Source organism: Phaseolus vulgaris, chromosome 5 (genome assembly GCF_000499845.2).
Source record: "Phaseolus vulgaris cultivar G19833 chromosome 5, P. vulgaris v2.0, whole genome shotgun sequence".
NCBI lineage: Eukaryota > Viridiplantae > Streptophyta > Magnoliopsida > Fabales > Fabaceae > Phaseolus > Phaseolus vulgaris.
In genome coordinates this window covers 20,307,185-20,324,960 of record NC_023755.2, presented here as the reverse complement: position 1 = coordinate 20,324,960, position 17,776 = coordinate 20,307,185, and the positions used below count along the sequence as shown (strand labels likewise).

The window sequence follows — 17,776 nt, the reverse complement described above, 5'->3', positions numbered from 1 at the left end:
TTTCCACCGTTCGTTTCGAGTTTTGGTTCGGTGAAGTGGAGTTTTCTGCTGTTTACGCGAGATTTGTTCGCCGAGATTTGAGTTCTTTGGCTCGTTTGGTTTGTCGTGGGAGAAGCGGTGGTTTCTGGTGGAGTTGCAGGTTTCTGTGTGGGTTCGCTGTGTTCTTGAGTTTTTTTGCGGAGTTTCGCGCGGTTTTGACTGATTGATTGCTGAGTTGACCGTCGCTGAAGGAAGTGTTGTTCATTACTCTCTGTGATTTGCTGAGTTTTCATGAGAAAAATGAGAAGCAACCGTTCAAGTCCAGTTGCGCCCGTTGCTGCTGAAGGCGCCGCCGCCATGACCATGGCGCAGATGGTAGAGATTATGCGCTCGTTGCAGGCAACTGTGGAAGCCTCGCGCATAGAACAGGCGAGAATGCATGAGGACCTGGCCGCCTCTCGGGCCAGGAATGATGAGCTTAGCAAAGTGACTGAAGAGCTGCGTCAAGCTCTTCAGGAGCAGCAAGGGCGTCCTATTGCTGAAGAGGTCACGCCGTCAACGCCGCCTCGCGTTTTTCCTATGCCTTTCGCTCAGGCGATTACTGACACGCCTATTCCTGCGAGTGTGGTACCTGTTAAGGCTGTTTTTACCGGCGTGGAGGATCCTGAGGCTCATCTCACTACGTTCCATACGCAGATGATGCTGTCAGGAGGATCGAACGCCGTGTACTGCAAGATGTTCGTGAGCACACTCCAGGGAACGACGCTGGAGTGGTTTGTGAGCCTGCCTACACGTCACATAACCAACTTCCAACAGTTCTCGAAGTTTTTCGTCAAGCAGTACATCGTGAATAAGGCACCGCCCAGGGTGTCTTACGATTTGTTTGATATAAGGCAATATCAGGGAGAGTCCCTCAGGGACTACTTGAATCGCTTTGGGGCGCAGATGGTCAGATCGCCGGCTAAAGATGAAGAAATGCTGGTCTATGCATTTAAGAAGGGCGTGCTGCCGGGACCATTCTGCGAGGCATTGATCAGGGCTCACCCCGCCACGTTTGCTGAGGTTAGGCGACTTGCGGTGGCCCACATCGCTGACGAGAGTGAAGTCGCCGAGAAGAGAGGAAGCGTGGCTCCCGCTAGGCCACGCGCCCAGACGAGGATCCAGCCACAGAGGGTGCTGGAGACAGCGGCGGCCAGAAGGGATCAGAGGACTCGCCATCCTTACGATCCAAGGAAGAACAAGGGTAGGAGCCAAGGACGCCCGCAACCAGCACGCCGGGAATACAATCGCCCGCCTAAGCACAAGTTTGTCTTGGGGTTGGCGGACCTGATCGCCATTCCCAATATATCCGCTAGGTTGAAAGCGCCAGAAAAGGTGGGCGACAAGGTGCTGGGACCAAAGCCAGACGCTTGGTGTGAATTTCACCAGGGCTTTGGCCACACCGTGGATTCGTGCTTGGCTTTAGGATACCAGCTCGACGATCTAGTTAAGAGCGGGTTCCTAAATGACTATTTGCTGGATAAAAGGACGGGGGGCGCGTCGAGCTCCCAACCAGCAGGAGGAGAGGCTCAGCAGCATGAGATGCCTACGCACGGGGAAATCCACACCATTGCAGGGGGTTTCTCAGGGGGTGGATGCACCGCATCACAGAGGAAGAGGTACGCGAGGTCTGTGATGACGGTGGATATGTTTGAGGACCACTCGCCGGAAGTGGACATTACATTCACCAAGCAAGATCTTCGGGACGTTGTGCCTCATGACAACGATCCCATAGTCATCTCGTTGATCACAACAGGAAGAAAGGTCCACAGGGTTCTGGTGGACCAAGGAAGCTCGGCAGACGTGATGTTCTGGCCGACTTTCACGCAGTTGGAGCTGCCCCTTGACCAGCTGAGGCCCTATGGAGGGTGTTTGTATGGTTTCGCTGGTGACCAGGTGGAGGTCAGGGGGTACATAGAGTTGAGGACTACGTTTACAGACGAGGCGGGTTCGAGAACGGAGAAAATCAAATACCTTGTTGTAAACGCCCCTTCAGCATACAACATCCTGTTGGGAAGACCCACGCTCAACAGGATAGGCGCTATACCGTCGACCAGGCACATGAAGGTGAAGTTGCCGTCTATGGAGGGGGTGGTGATCACCATCAAATCCGATCAGAAAGAAGCGAAGAAGTGCTATGAGAATAGCCTGAAAAACAAGAGATCGGTGAGTTACGTGACGACCACACCGCCTCCCGGTGTGAAGCCCAGATCGACGGTAATAGAAGAGACCGCCGGAAGAGACGTGGAGATGGTGGATGCTGAGCTGGGGGAGGGGAATGCCGGTCTGGAGGAAGAAGAGGCAAGGAATCGCCCTGAGGAAGCGAGAGAACTGGGAATCGCAGGGCGGTGATCGCCAGAGAAACCAGATCAAAACCCGTCGAGCGGTGGCTTGAGAGAGAGATCGGGGGAAAGATCTTCAAGCTGGGAAGATCTCTGGAGGTCGAGCTCCAGGACCAGATTGCTAAGGTGATAGAACGGCATCTGGATGCCTTTGCATGGTCCGCTTCGGACATGCCCGGGATCGATCCCGACTTCTTGTGCCATCATCTAGCGATGGACAACTTGGTGAGACCAGTGCGACAAAGAAGAAGAAAGTTCAACGAGGAGAGGAGGCAGGCGATTAGGGACGAAACACAGAAACTCCTCGCTGCAGGCCACATCAGGGAAGTTCAGTACCCTGAATGGCTGGCAAATGTCGTGCTGGTGAAGAAGAGTAATGGGAAATGGCGCATGTGCGTCGATTTCCTTGATCTGAACAAGGCTTGCCCAAAGGATTCATATCCTTTACCAAGCATAGACGCCCTGGTGGATAGTGCTGCAGGGTGTAAGTTGTTGAGCTTCCTGGATGCCTTCTTGGGGTATAACCAGATCAAGATGCATCCCATGGATAAAGAGAAGACTGCCTTCATGACCGAGAGATCGTGCTACTGCTACAAGGTGATGCTGTTTGGGCTGAAGAACGCGGGGGCCACGTACCAGAGGTTGATGGATCGAGTACTTGCACCGATGCTGGGAAGGAATGTGCAAGCGTACGTCGATGACATGGTCGTGACCTCGCCAGAAAAAAGCAAGCACGTTGCAGACTTGGAGGAATTGTTCACGACGATCGCCAAGTTCAAGTTGAAGCTGAATCCAGAGAAATGCATCTTTGGCGTGGAGGCTGGAAAGTTTTTGGGTTTCCTCTTAACCGAAAGAGGAATAGAGGCCAACCCGGATAAGTGTGCCGCCATCTTGGCGATGAGGAGCCCAGCTACCGTGAAGGAAGTACAGCAACTAACAGGACGGATGGCCGCCCTGTCTCGCTTCGTGTCAGCTAGCGGAGAGAAGGGCCATCCCTACTTCCAGTGCTTGAGGCGCAATAACAAGTTTGCTTGGACGAAGGAGTGCGAGGAAGCCTTCGTCAAGCTGAAGGAGTATCTGGCGAGCCCGCCGGTTTTGTGTAAACCGCTGGTGGGAACCCCTCTCAGGTTGTATTTTGCTGTAACTGAGAGGGCGGTGAGTGCGGTGCTCGCCCAAGATCAAGATCAGGCTCAAAAGCCTATTTATTTTGTTAGTAAGGTGCTGCAGGGCCCCGAAACGAGATATCAAGCCCTGGAGAAGGCTGCGCTGGCACTGGTATTTTCGGCGAGGAGGTTGCGCCACTACTTCCATAGCTTCACGATACTGGTGATGACTGACCTGCCCATCCAGAAAGTTTTGAAGAAGCCCGACGTTGCGGGAAGGATGGTGAAGTGGGCAGTAGAGCTGTCGGAGTTTGACATTAAGTATGAGCCCCGATTAAGGGGCAAATCTTCGCAGATTTCGTGGTCGAGCTCTCATCTGAGGCGACACGAGTTGAAGGGGACGATTTCCGTTGGGTGCTCTCGGTGGAACGATCGTCGAACCAGCAGGGTAGCGGTGCTGGAGTCATTTTAGAAGGACCCAACGGCGTGCTGATCGAACAATCTTTGAGGTTTGCCTTCAAGGCCAGTAACAACCAAGCAGAGTATGAGGCGCTGATCGCCGGAATTTTGCTGGCCAAAGAAATGGGAGCCAGGGTGTTGATGGCTAAGAGTGACTCGCTGCTAGTCACGGGGCAAGTAACAGGCGAGTTCCAGGCTAAAGATCCACAAATGGCAGCTTACCTGGAGTATGTGCAGGAATTGAAGAGTTCCTTTGCCTCCTTTGAAGTGGTGCATGTGCCCAGAGAGCATAATGCCCGAGCTGACTTGCTGGCTAAGCTCGCCAGTTCAGGCAAGGGGGGTAGGCAGAGGACGGTGATTCAAGAAACTCTAAAGACGCCGAGAGCATTTGTAGAAAATCACCTGGTTCTTCAGATAAGCAGGTCGACGGAAAAAGCGGCAAAAAGTCACAGGTCTTTGACGCAAGAAACATTGAGATCGTCGAGAATTAGAGCATGTCGAGGAGAGAAGGTGAACATGACGCAGGTCTGTGCTACCCATGAGCCAGACACCTGGATAACACAGTACAAGCGGTGCCTGGCAGATGGCCTTCTCCCGCTGGATCCGGCAGAGGCTAGGAAGATAAGGAAAAATTCTAGCAAGTACACAATGATTGATGGCGAGTTGTACAGGTTTGGGTTCACTCACCCACTCCTGGAATGTGTGCATGGCGAGAAATGCACGAGGATTATGGCAGAGCTCCATGAAGGGATATGCAGAAGCCACATCGGGGGTCGAGCTCTGGCCGCAAGGACTCTCCGTGCAGGTTACTACTGGCCAACGATGAGAGAAGATTGCAAGAGGTATGCACAGTGTTGCAAACAATGCCAACAGCACGCCGATTGGCACAAGGCGCCTCCCGAGGAGTTGAAGTCGATTGACAGCCCTTGGCCGTTTCATACTTGGGGAATCGACATCCTGGGACCATTCCCGTTGGCGATCAGGCAGATGAAGTATTTGGTGGTGGCGATTGAGTATTTCACCAAGTGGATCGAAGCAGAACCAGTGGCCCAGATCACCGCACACAAGATCGAACGTTTCGTGTGGAAAAACATTGTGTGCCGGTTTGGTGTGCCCAAGCGCCTGGTGTCGGACAGTGGGACTCAGTTTGCAAGCTACCTGTTGAAGAAGCTGTGCGAAGGGGTGGGAATTCAACAAGTGTTTGCATCCGTCGAGCACCCTCAGACAAATGGCCAAGTAGAGTCAGCTAATCGGGTGCTGCTAAGAGGTTTGAAGAGAAGGCTGGAGAAAGCCAAAGGAAGTTGGGCTGAGGAGGTACCCCGCATAGTTTGGGCGTACCACACCACCGAACAGTCAGGAACCTATGAGACCCCGTTCAGCTTGGTCTATGGGTGTGATGCAATGATTCCAGTAGAAATCCAGGAGAGCTCGCCGAGATTCCAGAACTTCGTAGAGGAAGACTCGAATGAGGAGAGAAGGTTGAACCTGGATCTGCTGGATGAGGTCAGGGAAGAGGCGAGATTGAAAGCTGAGGCGGTGAAGAGAAGGATTGAACGAAGATATAACTCGAAGGTGATGCCGAGACAGTTTAGAGAAGGCGACCTGGTGATGAGGAAAGCCCACCAGTACGAGATGGAGAATAAACTGTCGCCCAAGTGGACGGGACCGTTCAGAATAACCGAGACGCTCGGGAACGGCGCCTACCGCTTAGAGACATTGGAAGGAGGGGCGATTCCTCGCACTTAGAACGCCACGCACCTCAAGTTATATTACAGTTAAGAACTTTGTAAGTAAAGACAAACACGAAGTTACATTACAATGTCTCTGTTAAAACAGTTTGAAGGGGGCACTCTTTTTTCCCTAAGGAGGGTTTTTAATGAGGCCACCCAATAAAGAAGAGTTTTCGAAGTTTAAGTTGTTTTAGATTGCATGCTTGTTCTTTTCCGAAAGTTTTGAAGAAAGACCTTGTCACTTGTATGTGACTTAAGGCAAGTTAAAGATATATTGCATGCTTTCTAAAAGGTTTTAAGTCCTCATCGTCTTTCGGCGATCGGAGGCATCAGTTAAAGTTAAAGTTAAAGTCCTCATCGTCTTTCGGCGATCGGAGGCACCAGTTAAAAGACCTCAACGCCCTTGCGTGTTCTGAGGCGAGATAAAGACCTCCTCGCCGTCGAGCGAGTGCAGGCGAGGAAGAGTGAAAAGTCCTCAGTGTTTCTGGGGGCGAGAAGATGTAACCCCTGGGGCAATGTAGAGGCACCAGTGAAAAGTCCTCAGTGCTTCTGGGGGCGAGAAGATATAACCCCTGGGGCAATGTAGAGGCACCAGCGAAAGTCCTCAGTGTTTCTGGGGGGGAGGAGATGTAACCCCTGGGGCAATGTAGAGGCACGAGTTAAAAGACCTTCTCGCCTATGAGCGAGTTCAGGCAAGTTAAAGACCTTCTCGCCTATGAGCGAGTTCAGGCAAGTTAAAGACCTTCTCGCCTATGAGCGAGTTCAGGCGAGTGAAAGACCTTCTCGCCGATGAGCGAGTTCAGGCAAGATAAAATCCTTCTCGTCTCGAACGAGTTCAGGTATGGTGTAAAGGGTGGAAGAAGTTTGGAGGGTGGCCAAGGTAGGTTCGAAGAGAGCGCCTAGCCACCCGGTCTCTTGTTCTGAAGCTCAGGAAGGTAGAGAAGGATCCGAAAGGCACCTCTACCCCCAGATAAAGGAACAATGGCCAAGGTATGAAGCCAGAAAGAAGCTGATATCGCCAAGAGTCTTTGGCGACCAGGAAAAGTTCAAGCAGTGGCGAGAAAGTTAAAGACCCGTTTTGATGAAGAAGGTCGGGTGAGCGATGTCTTAAGCCATTAAGTTGAGTTAAAGTTCGTTGTTTGAAGAGTGATTTTACGTTAAGGTTCATTACCTTGAGATTACAAGTTTTAAAGCGATTGTTATTCGAAATCGAAGTGGTTCGAAGCAGTTAAGTATAAGATCGCGCTTACGAAATCGCTAAGTTAATTTCTTGAAGCAAGTTGTGCAGAGAAAGTTAAAGCAACCAGAGAAGTTGCAAAAGGAAATACAAAGACTTTATCATTAAAGTAAGTATCAGATTCAAGGCACATATACAGTAAAAGAAAAAGTTCATTACAATTATATGCAAGGGGAAGGCATAAAGGTAGTGGATGGAGGGAATTGATCAGTCTTCAGCGGGAACAACCTTCCCATCCACCACCTCGTTGTTGAGGGACACCATGCTGAGATCTAGATCGGGGAACAAGCAGGCGAACTGTTCCTGGGCAGCCTCGAATCCAGCAGCAAGAATTTGGGCAGAACTCAGATTAAGCTCTTCGATCTGTTTCTTGAGTTCTTCAGTTTGTTGCTTCAGCCCCTCGTTTTGCTGCTCCAGCTCTTCAGCTTGCTTCTTGAGTTTTTCAATGGTTTCCTGAGCTTGAAGAAGGTCTTCAGCAACCTTCTTGGATTCTTCCTGCACCTGGCCCAGTTCAGCGGCGATTTTCCCTTTCTCTTTGTTAGCTTCAGCAAGCTTGGCCATGGTGTCATCTCTTTCCTTTTCCACCGTCCCCAGGAAGACCTCCCGATCGGCTGACCTTTGTTCGAGCTTCTTTACCTTGGCGGCATCAGCTTTGATCAAGGCCTCTAGGTCAGCCACTTTTACGCGATAAGGCACTAGCTTGCTCTCTAGCTCAATCTTCTCTTGAGCCAAGAGCTGTACCTTATGGCGGAGATCGGTGGCCTCCTTGCGCGCCACCCGGAGCTCGGTACTCATTGCATCTTCTACTCGGGAGTGTTCAATCTCGGCGAGTGTCAGATTGCAGGACAACTTCTCCGCCTCAAGCCTTATAGTGCTGTTCTCAGTTCGAAGGGCGAAGAGGTCATCCTGGAGCTTCCTGGTGGAGCTCTCCACAGCTTTAGATATAATGGCAGGGAAGTCCTCCGCCATCATCTTTAGTTTTGCTGAGAAAGGCTCCCACATCCTCTTGACCTCAAGGGAGAGGTTTGCTTGTGGAGGCACCGGGTGGGTTCGTTGTTGGTTTTCGTCGCCACCCTCTTGAGTTGGTTGCTCCGCAGGTGCTTCTTGGCGTGGTGGCGACGTCGGGGATTCAGTAATAAGAATTGGAGATTGGTGAGCACCTTCATCCCCGATTGGTGCAGCGTTTGCGGTGGAGGCGTTTGAAGGAGGACCCCCTCCAGCTGATATGTAAGGCGTGGAGGCGCTTGGGGGGTCCTCCATGAAGTTAGGCTCGGCGGCCTCAACCACAGGAGGCGCAGATGCCAAAGGGATCGCTTGGACTGGTGAGGCGGGAGCTGGTGGAGGAGGCAATGTTGGAGGCGGGGCAGGTGTAGATGGAGGTGTTGATGTTGGAAGAGGGGGTGGAGCAGCTGGTGAAGAAGGTGCCACCCTCTTCCTCTTCGTGACGAGGCCATCTTCAGTTGCCTCGTCGTCTTCCTCTTCCTCCTCATGGACTACTTGGGGGGCTTTCCTCTTTGGTTTCCTGAGGACAAGCTTTTTGCGTTGGTTGGCGGGTTGGACATCGGGGGGAGTTGGGCCTTTTGGTGGCGATCGGCCCTGTGCGGCGGCGATCTCCACCACAGAGTTTGGCACGGTTTGGGAACCCGATGCCAACCCGTGGGTTCGGGCGAGCGCCCTCAGTTCAGCGAGCTTGCCCTGGCCCCACATATGATCTGCATAAAGCAAAAATGCATGGGTTAGCTCAGAGAGAAAATAAATGCATAAGGCAGTATGCAGCAAAGCAGATAAATGGTGCAGAAAATAAAACCAAAGTCTTGCGCACAACGCACAAGACGCCCAGAAACAGTTAACAGAGGTAATGTCAAGAAAATAAAACTTAGACGTTGAGGTGAGTTCTAACCTATGCGAATTTCAAGTTGATCTTCGAAGAACTCGAAGCAGATGAGCGTGGTGGTGAGGAAGGTAATGTTGGCATCTGCCACACTCTTCCAGAAGAAGCAGAGGTCCCTGTCCAAGGCACCCATGCTATCAGGACTCCTTGGCCTCCTGAAGCTGCTTTTGGACTCTTTGTTCCTCTTGTTTACCCAATACAAGGGGAAACCGTCGAGCAGAGAAGCGTCCTTGTCATTGGGGCGCACCGGGACAAACTTGCCCTTCCAGTCTTTGTAGGATTGCTGGAAGATAGAGAGGATCGACCTCCCAGCAATCCCGTTCAAGCTTACCCACAGGCGATCTCCTGGGTGCTTGGCTTCAAAAAGAAATAAGAAAACGTCCACTGACGCTGGCAGCCCCAAGTGGTCGCCCATTATTTGGACAGCCCGTACGAACGCCCAGCTGTTGGGATGGAGCTGGGCGGCGGCGATGTCGAGCTCGGTGAGAAGCTCCCTTTCAAAGCGAGTGAAGGGAAACCTAAGTTTCACCTTCTTGAACAGGGTGGTGTAGACGAAGCAGAACAACCCGCCGTTGTTCCCCTTGTCGTCAGCGCACACCGGCATGTCGGGAGAGCAAGGCAGCACCATCATCTTCTCGTTGTGCTCCTTGTGGAACGATAGGTGAGGCTCGTCCCCCTTCTTCAATCGCAGAACTGCCCCAGCAGAGTTTACAGAAGACGTTTCCATGGGTACAGTTTTTTGAAATCTGGAGAAGGCACGGAGGCTCCTCCGGCGACGGGTGGAGTGGCCTGAGCCAAGTTGGGGCGGGAGGGTACAGGCCTCTCAGCCTGAGAAGAAGAAGCACCGCGTGCTCGCGGTGGGTTGTGTGCTTGTGAGGAGGGGTTTCGTGACGAAGGAGGAGGATTTAGGGTGATCTTTGAGCGAGTCATTGCGGAAGCTGCAAAGGAAGAAGAAAAGAAAAGGTAATCAGGACTCGCAGAGGCTGACTCGATCAGGAACGAAGGGTGAAAAAACGAACGAACGAAGGTTCGTTGTAACGAAGACGAAGCCCTAAGTTACGAAGAAGGAGAAATAGAAAAAAACAACCCACAACGTATGCACCAGACAGTTAAAGGATGATGCGAATCGGTTAAAATGCAGGAAAAACCAGCAGAAGAAGGAAAGGAAGTACCTTTATATGATCGGAAGAGTGATGAAGGAAGTTGGTGATTCAGGGGGTTGAAGAACGTTGAGAGCTTTTTTGCAGAAGAGAGTTGGAGTGTCTGAGAATACGAAGAAAGTGATGGAACAGTGGAGCGAAATGGGTTTAAGGGTTTTTTCGAAATGGGTTTGGGAAGCGCAAACGTTAACTGAAGGTAACCGTTGATGAAGCCACGTGTCGAACGATGGGAGGAGTGTTTGGTGGAGCGTCAGAGAAGCAGAAAGTACAACCGCTTGAAATTCTGCGCCAGTGCCACGTAGATCGGTATTGACGTGACTCTTTTAGTCTTTTCGCTGGACAAGTCTTCGCTTAAGACTGGGGGGCTTGTGTACCGCCCTGGTAGTCGAAAGTGATGACGTGGCATCAAGCTACAGTATAGGCGTGTTGACGAGACGCCAGGTTGGCAGAAGGGAAGGAAGTCGGGGGGCTCGTGAAGTCGCCAGTTATGAAGTTGGCGTGCTCCGATCTCCAGCATACCAGAACCGGCGGTCACCGGGTTAAAGATGAAGTCGCCAGATGTAAACTCAGGCGACCAAGTGATTAGAGATCGACGGAGCAAGCACATCGCCGAAGATGAAGGTGGTGCAGATTATGAAGGCGGTCGGCGAGACCACAGGGAAGGTGTACGAAGGCACCCTAGCTCGCCAATCCCAGTAGAGATCGCGCTCCAGGTTAGCTATGCACTGGGCGGCACCATGCATAAGTAACTTAGCCAGAAGAGAGTCAGAAGCAGCGCCCAAGTCAAGGAGGCTCCAGATGATGGCACGTGTACGACTGGATGCGAGCCACGTGTCCAGGTGCGTAACTGCCAGGAGAGAGAAAGTGACCAGGTATATAAGGGTTTCCCAACGAACTTTCGAGGTACGCACGTTCAGATTGTCTTCTTTACGCTTGCGAGTTCTTGAGCATACTGTGAGAGAGAGAACTGGTTCACGGTTCCTTGAGAGTTCTTGAGTGTTACTCTTGAAGTATTTGGTGGTTCAGTCACTGACTTGGGCGTTGGAGTGCGATCGGCCGCAGCGGCGCCGCTCTGTTCTTTTGCAGGTTCTTGAGGTGGATCGTGAAGAAGGACGGAGGTTGAAGCGGTGCACACGTCGATCCAAGTTTGACGAGGCAAGTTCCAACGTTCTGGTCAACAGGCAGGATCAGGGAACAACGGCGAGTTGTTCTGCTTTATCTACACGACATTCTTCAAGAAAGTGAAGCTTAGGCTTCCTTTTACCCACTTCAAGAGAGAGCTGCTAACCAAGCTCGATATCGCCCCCGCCCAGCTTCATCCCAACAGCTGGGCATTTATAAGGGAGTTCCAAATCATCTGCGCACACTTGGGGCTGCTGGCTTCAATGGATGTTTTTCTTTTTCTGTTCGAGGCCAAGAATCCCGGAGATCGCCTTTGGATTAGCTTGAACGGAATTGCTGGGAGGTCAATCCTCTCAATCTTCCAGCAATCTTACAAAGACTGGAAGGGGAAGTTCGTCAAGGTGTGCCAAAACGACCAAGACCCTTCCCTGCTCGAGGACTTCCCCTTGTACTGGGTACACAAGGGGAACAAAGAGTCCAAGGAATGCTTCAGGAGGCCAAGGAGTCCTGACAATATGGGGGAGTTAGACAAAGATCTCTGCCTCTTCTGGAAGAGTGTGGCCACCGCCAACATCACCTTCCCAACTGCCTCAATCATCTCCTTCGAGTTCCTCGAGGGCCAACTCGAAGCTCATATAGGTTAGCTCCTACCTCAACACCAAGTCTCCCCCTTCGCGTCAAAACTAACTCTGAATCTTTACCACTCCGTTTTGGCATTCCATTACTTATCCATGTGCTGCTTGTGTTACTTCTGCATGAATATACTTGTATCTTTTGCTTCTGTTTTGGTTGCTCATTTGTTCTTCATCTTGCGCAGATAATATGTTGGGCAAAGGGAAACTGGTTGAGTTGAGGGCGATCGCCCGGTCTCATAAGCTAGCGGCGGGCTCCCAAACCGTGCCCAACTCGGTGTTGGAGATCGCCGCTGCTCAAGGCCATACCCCTCCCCGAGGTGCAACCTCCTCCGGGGTACTACCCGCCCCTCAAAGGAAAAAGCTGATTTTGAGGAAACCAAAGAGGAAAGCTCCTCAAGTGGTACAAGAGGAAGAAGAGGATGATGAGGCGACTGAGGATGGCCTCGTCACCAAGAGAACAAGGGCGACTCCCTCTTCACCACCTGCACTTCCAACACCAACACCGCTCTCACCTCCAGCTCCATCACAACCAGTTCAAGCGACACCCTTGGCCGCCACACCCCCCGTGGCTGAAAGCAGCGTCCCAAACTTTATTGAGAACCCTCCAAGCGCCTCCACGCCATTCGTATCTGCTGGGGAGGGTCCTCCTTCTACCACGTCCATTGCTGGCGCCGCCCCAGGTGGAGATGAAGGCGCTCATAACTCGCCTATACTCATAACAGAATCTCCGACTTCACCACCACGCCAAGAAGCCCCCCTTGCTCTTCAAACTCAAGAGGGTGGTGGTGAAAGTCAGCACCAAGCTCCTCCAGCACCTCCACCAGCAACAACCTCAAGCCTCCCACCCTCCATCGAAGAGATCTTGGGGCCCTTCACAGCCAAACTGAAGATGATGGCGGAGGATCTCCCCCCAATTGTATCGAAAGCCGTGAAGGACTCCCTCAAGAAGCTCCAAGAGGAGAACTCAGCGCTTAAGGAGTCAATCTGATTACGAGGGCTAAAGCTGAAAAGCTCTCGTGCAATCTGCTAATGATGGAGTTGGACCATTCAAGGCTGGAGGACGCCATGGATGCTGAGCTAAGGGGTGCGCGCAAGGAGGCCTTCGATCTGCGCCAAAAACTGCACCTCCAAGCCCAAGAGAAGATCGAGTTGGAGAGCAAGCTTGTACCTTACAGGCTCAAAGTGGCCAACTTGGAGGCTGCAATAAAGGCAGATGCGACCAAGGTGGAAAACCTTGAGAAAAGGTCGGCAGATCGGGAGGTTCTCCTCGAGAAGGTCGAGAAGGCTAGGGACGATGCCATCGCCGAGCTTGCTGAAGCTCGAGAGGAAGCCAAGAAGATTGCTGCAGAGCTGGCTTAGGCTCGGGACGAAAACAAAAAGGATGCTGAAGAACTTGCTTGGGCTCGTGAGGAAACCGAAGAGCTGAAGAAACAAACACAAGAGCTCGAGCAAAGCACTGCCCAAGTCCTTACCGCCGGGTTCGACGCCGCTTTTGGAGCAAGTCTCATGCCAATACGCTGAGCTCGACCTCTCCATGGTGTCCATTTGCAACGAGGTGGTGGATGGGAAGATCTTACCATCTGAAGAATAACTGCCTCTCCCCACCACCTCTCTTTCGAAACTTGTCGCTTCATCTTTCAATTGTAATAGCTGTTTGTGTATAAACTTGTACTGATATTGCTTTATATAACTTCTTCTGCTAAGATGTTGTTTTCTGATATCGTGCCTTAAACGCCTCTTACTCGCTGTGTGATTAACCAACATAACCGGTAGAATTTACTCAAATAAATCAACTCAGCGATACTCGGGCTCAACCATTTACTCATTGCTTTGATCCTGAGCAAACTGTTAATCTCATAACAATTTATCAAACTGTTAACTCAAAGCAAATCTTGAGCAACTATTAACTTTTAAGCGATGACATTTAATATAACTTGCAAACTTAAGGCAATAAGTTACTTACTAGGCAGCAGGTTTTAACTTAAACTAGTATCACAATACAGTTTACCTGATCTGCCCAGCAAAGTGACTCTTATCCCTGTCATCGCCTGGAACTCTTCTGATCGCCGTAGGGTTCTGGCGATTTGAACTTTCTTTGCCTTCATAACTTGACTATTGTTCCCTCATCTGGGGGGTAGAGGCGCCTTTCAGATCCTTTTCTACCTCCCTGAGCTTCAGAACAATGAGCTGGATAGCGAGGTGTTCTCTTTGAACCTACCTTAGCTATCTTTTAAACTTCTTTCACCCTTCATGCCATACCTGAACTCGTTCAGGACGAGAAGGATTTTATCTGCCTTCACACCGCCTACAAGCGTGGAAGCTTTCTCTGGTCTTACTAAGTCAATATTGATGTTTCACTTAAAGGGGGAAAGGCGTTTTCCTTCCCTCCCCACCATTTAAGGTCACAAACACCCCTGACTTTTCAATTCATCTTTCCTGAACTCACTCTGAGGTGAGAAGGACTTTTTCTGGTGCCTCAACTTGCCCAGGGCGTACATCTCCTCCCCCCTGGATGCACTGAGGACTTTTAACCTTGCCTCTATCTTTTTGTGCAGAGAGGTCTTTCAATCTGTTCTCGCCTGCACTCGCTCAAGGCGAGGAGGACTTCTTCTATTCTCGCCTGCGCTTGCTCAAGGTCGAGGAGAACTTCATCTTGCCTGAACTCGCTCAAAGGCGAGAAGGACTTTTTCTTGCCTGAACTCACTTTGAGGTGAGAAGGACTTTATCTTGCCTGCACTCGCTCAAAGTCGAGGAGGACTTTATCTTTCCTGAACTCACTCTGAGGTGAGAAGGACTTTATCTTTCCTGCACTCGCTCAAAGTCGAGGAGGACTTTATCTGGTGCCTCAACTTGCCCAGGGTGTACATCTCCTCCCCCCTGGATGCACTAAGGACTTTTTCTCTTTCTCGCCTTCGCTCGCTCATAGGCGAGGAGGTCTTTTACTCTTTCTCGCCTGCACTCGCTCGAGGGCGAGGAGGTCTTTTACTTTTCTTGCCTCAAGATGCACGAGAGCGTTGGGGTCTTTAATCATCACTGGTGCCTCCGATCGCTGAAAGACGTTGAGGACTTTAAAACTTTAACTACTGCCGCCGATCGCCGAAAGGCGATGCGGACTTTAAAACTTTTAACTGGTGCCGCCAATCGCCGAAAGACGATGGGAACTTTAAACTGATGCCGCCAATCGCTGAAAAATGATGGGGACTTTAAAACTTTTATTTAGAAAGCATGCAACATAACTTTGAACTTGCCTTGAATCACGTACGAGTGATAAGGTCTTTCTTCTAAAACTTTCGAAACAACAAGCATGCAATCTTAGAAGCTTTAAACTTTGAAAACTCTTCTTTATTGGGTGGCCTCATTAAAAACCCTCCTTAGGAAAAAAAGAGTGCCCCCTTCAAACTGTTTTAACAGAAAGCTTGTAAATCTCTTCATGTTCGTTTTTACATACAAAGCTTTAACTGTAATATAACTTGAGGTGTGTGGCGTTCCAGGTGCGAGGAATCGCCCCTCCTTCTAACGTCTCTAAGCGGTAGGTGTCGTTCCCGAGCACCTCGGTTATTCGTAACGATTCTGCCCACTTAGGCGATAACTTGTTCTCCATCTCGTACTGATGGGCCTTCCTTATCACCAGGTCGCCCTCTCTAAACTGCCTTGGCATCACCTTCGAGTTATACCTTCGCTCAATCCTCCTTTTCACCACCTCAGCCTTTACCCTTGCCTCCTCCCTGACCTCATCCAGTAAATCCAGATTCAACCTTCTTTCTTCGTTCGAGTCTTCCGCCACAAAGTTCTCGAACCTCGGCGAGCTCTCCTGGATTTCAACTGGAATCATTGCATCACATCCATAGACCAAGCTAAACGGGCTCTCGTGGGTTGCTGACTGCTCGGTGGTATGGTACGCCCAAACTATGCGGGGTACCTCTTCAGCCCACGATCCCTTAGCTTTCTCTAGCCTTCTCTTCAAACCTCTCAGCAACACCCGATTGGCAGACTCTACTTGGCCATTTGTCTGTGGGTGCTCGACGGATGCAAACACCTGTTGTATTCCCACCTCTTTGCACAGCTTCTTCAATAGGTGACTTGCAAACTGAATCCCATTGTCCGACACCAGGCGTTTAGGCACACCAAACCGGCACACGATGTTCTTCCATACAAAGCTCTCGATCTTGTGTGCGGTGATCTGGGCTACTGGTTCCGCTTCGATCCACTTGGTGAAGTATTCAATCGCCACCACCAAGTACTTCATATGCCTGACCGCCAATGGGAAAGGTCCCAGAATGTCAATTCCCCAAGTATGAAATGGCCAAGGGCTGTAAATTGACTTCACCTCTTCTGGAGGTGCCTTGTGCCAATCGGCGTGCTGCTGACATTGCTTGCAACACTGTGCATACTTCTTGCAGTCCTCCCTCATCGTTGGCCAGTAATAACCTGCACGGAGAGTTCTTGCAGCCAGAGCTCGTCCCCCGACGTGGCTTCCACATATACCTTCATGGAGCTCGGCCATAATTCTAGTGCATTTTTCTCCATGTGCACATTCTAGGAGTGGGTGTGTAAACCCAAATCTGTACAGCTCGCCATCGATCATAGTGAACTTGCTGGAGTTCTTCTTTATCTTCCTGGCCTCCGTCGGATCCAGCGGGAGAAGGCCATCTGCCAGGCAGTGCTGGTATTGCGTTATCCATGTGTCTGGCTTATGCGTAGCGCAGACCTGCGTCATGTTCACCCTCTCCCCCCGACATGCTCTTATTCTCGGCGATCTCAAGGTCTCCTGGGTCAAGGACCTGTGACTCCTCGTCGCTTTCTCCGTCGACTTGCTTATCTGAAGAACCAGGTGGTCTGCCACAAATGCTCTAGGCGTCTTCAGAGTTTCTTGGATCACTGTCCTCTACCTACCCCCCTTGCCCGAACTGGCGAGCTTGGCTAGCAAGTCAGCTCGGGCATTTTGCTCTCTGGGAACATGCACTACTTCAAATGAGACAAAGGAACTCTTCAACTCCTGCACATACTCCAAGTAAGCCGCCATTTGTGGATCCTTGGCTTGGAACTCGCCTGTTACTTGTCCCGTGACTAATAACGAGTTACTCTTGGCCATCAGCACCCTAGCCCCCATCTCCTTAGCCAACAAGATTTCGGCGATCAACGCTTTATACTCTGCTTGATTGTTGCTGGCTTTGAAGGCAAACCTCAGGGACTGTTCTATCAGCACGCCGTTGGGCCCTTCCAGAACGACTCCAGCACCGCTACCTTGCTGGTTAGACGATCCGTCCACCGAAAGTACCCAACGAAAATCGTCCCCTTCAACTCGTGCTGCTTCTGACGAGAGCTCGACCACAAAATCAACGAAAATCTGCCCCTTGATCGGTCCTCGGGGCTCATATTTGATGTCGAACTCCGACAGCTCCACCGCCCACTTCACCATTCTCCCAGCTACATCAGGCTTCTTCAAGACTTTCTGGATGGGCAGGTCGGTCATCACCAGCACTGTAAAGCTGTGAAAATAGTGGCGCAACCTCCTCGCCGAAAATACTACAGTCAGTGCAGCTTTCTCCAAGGCTTTATACCTTACCTCCGAGCCTTGTAACTCTTTGCTGACGAAATAAATAGGCTTCTGAGCCTGGTCTTGATCTTGGGCGAGCACCGCACTCACCGCCCTCTCAGTCACAGCAAAATACAACCTGAGAGGGGTTCCTACTAAGGGTTTGCACAAAACCGGCGGGCTCGCCAAGTACTCTTTAAGCTTCACGAAGGCTTCTTCGCACTCCTTCGACCAGACAAACTTGTTGTTTCGCCTTAAGCATTAGAAGTACGGATGGCCTTTCTCTCCACTAGCTGATACGAAACGAGACAGGGCGGCCATCTGACCTGTAAGCTGTTGCACCTCCTTCACGGTAGCCGAGCTCCTCATCACCAAGATGGCAGCACACTTATCAGGATTTGCCTCTATTCCCCTTTCAGTTAAGAGGAAGCCTAAGAACTTCCCCGCCTCTACGCCAAAAATGCACTTCTCGGGGTTTAGCTTTAATCTGATCTTGGCAATTGTGGTAAACAGCTCCTCCAGATCTGAGACGTGCTTGCTTTT

The 17,776-nt window shown here is 51.0% G+C and overlaps 1 protein-coding gene across 1 annotated transcript in view; it reads right to left on the bottom strand.

Annotated features, from left to right (window-relative positions):
* Positions 1-7,858, bottom strand: part of LOC137834102 (uncharacterized) — a 29,261-nt gene extending 21,403 nt beyond the window's left edge. Inside the window, exons 1-2 of the mRNA XM_068642167.1 lie at positions 7,681-7,858; positions 7,234-7,566 (exon numbers count right to left, since the gene is read on the bottom strand). Coding sequence (XP_068498268.1) covers positions 7,234-7,566; positions 7,681-7,858 — 511 coding nt within the window. The remainder of the gene's footprint in view (positions 1-7,233; positions 7,567-7,680) is intronic.
* Positions 7,859-17,776: the final 9,918 nt, after the last annotated feature.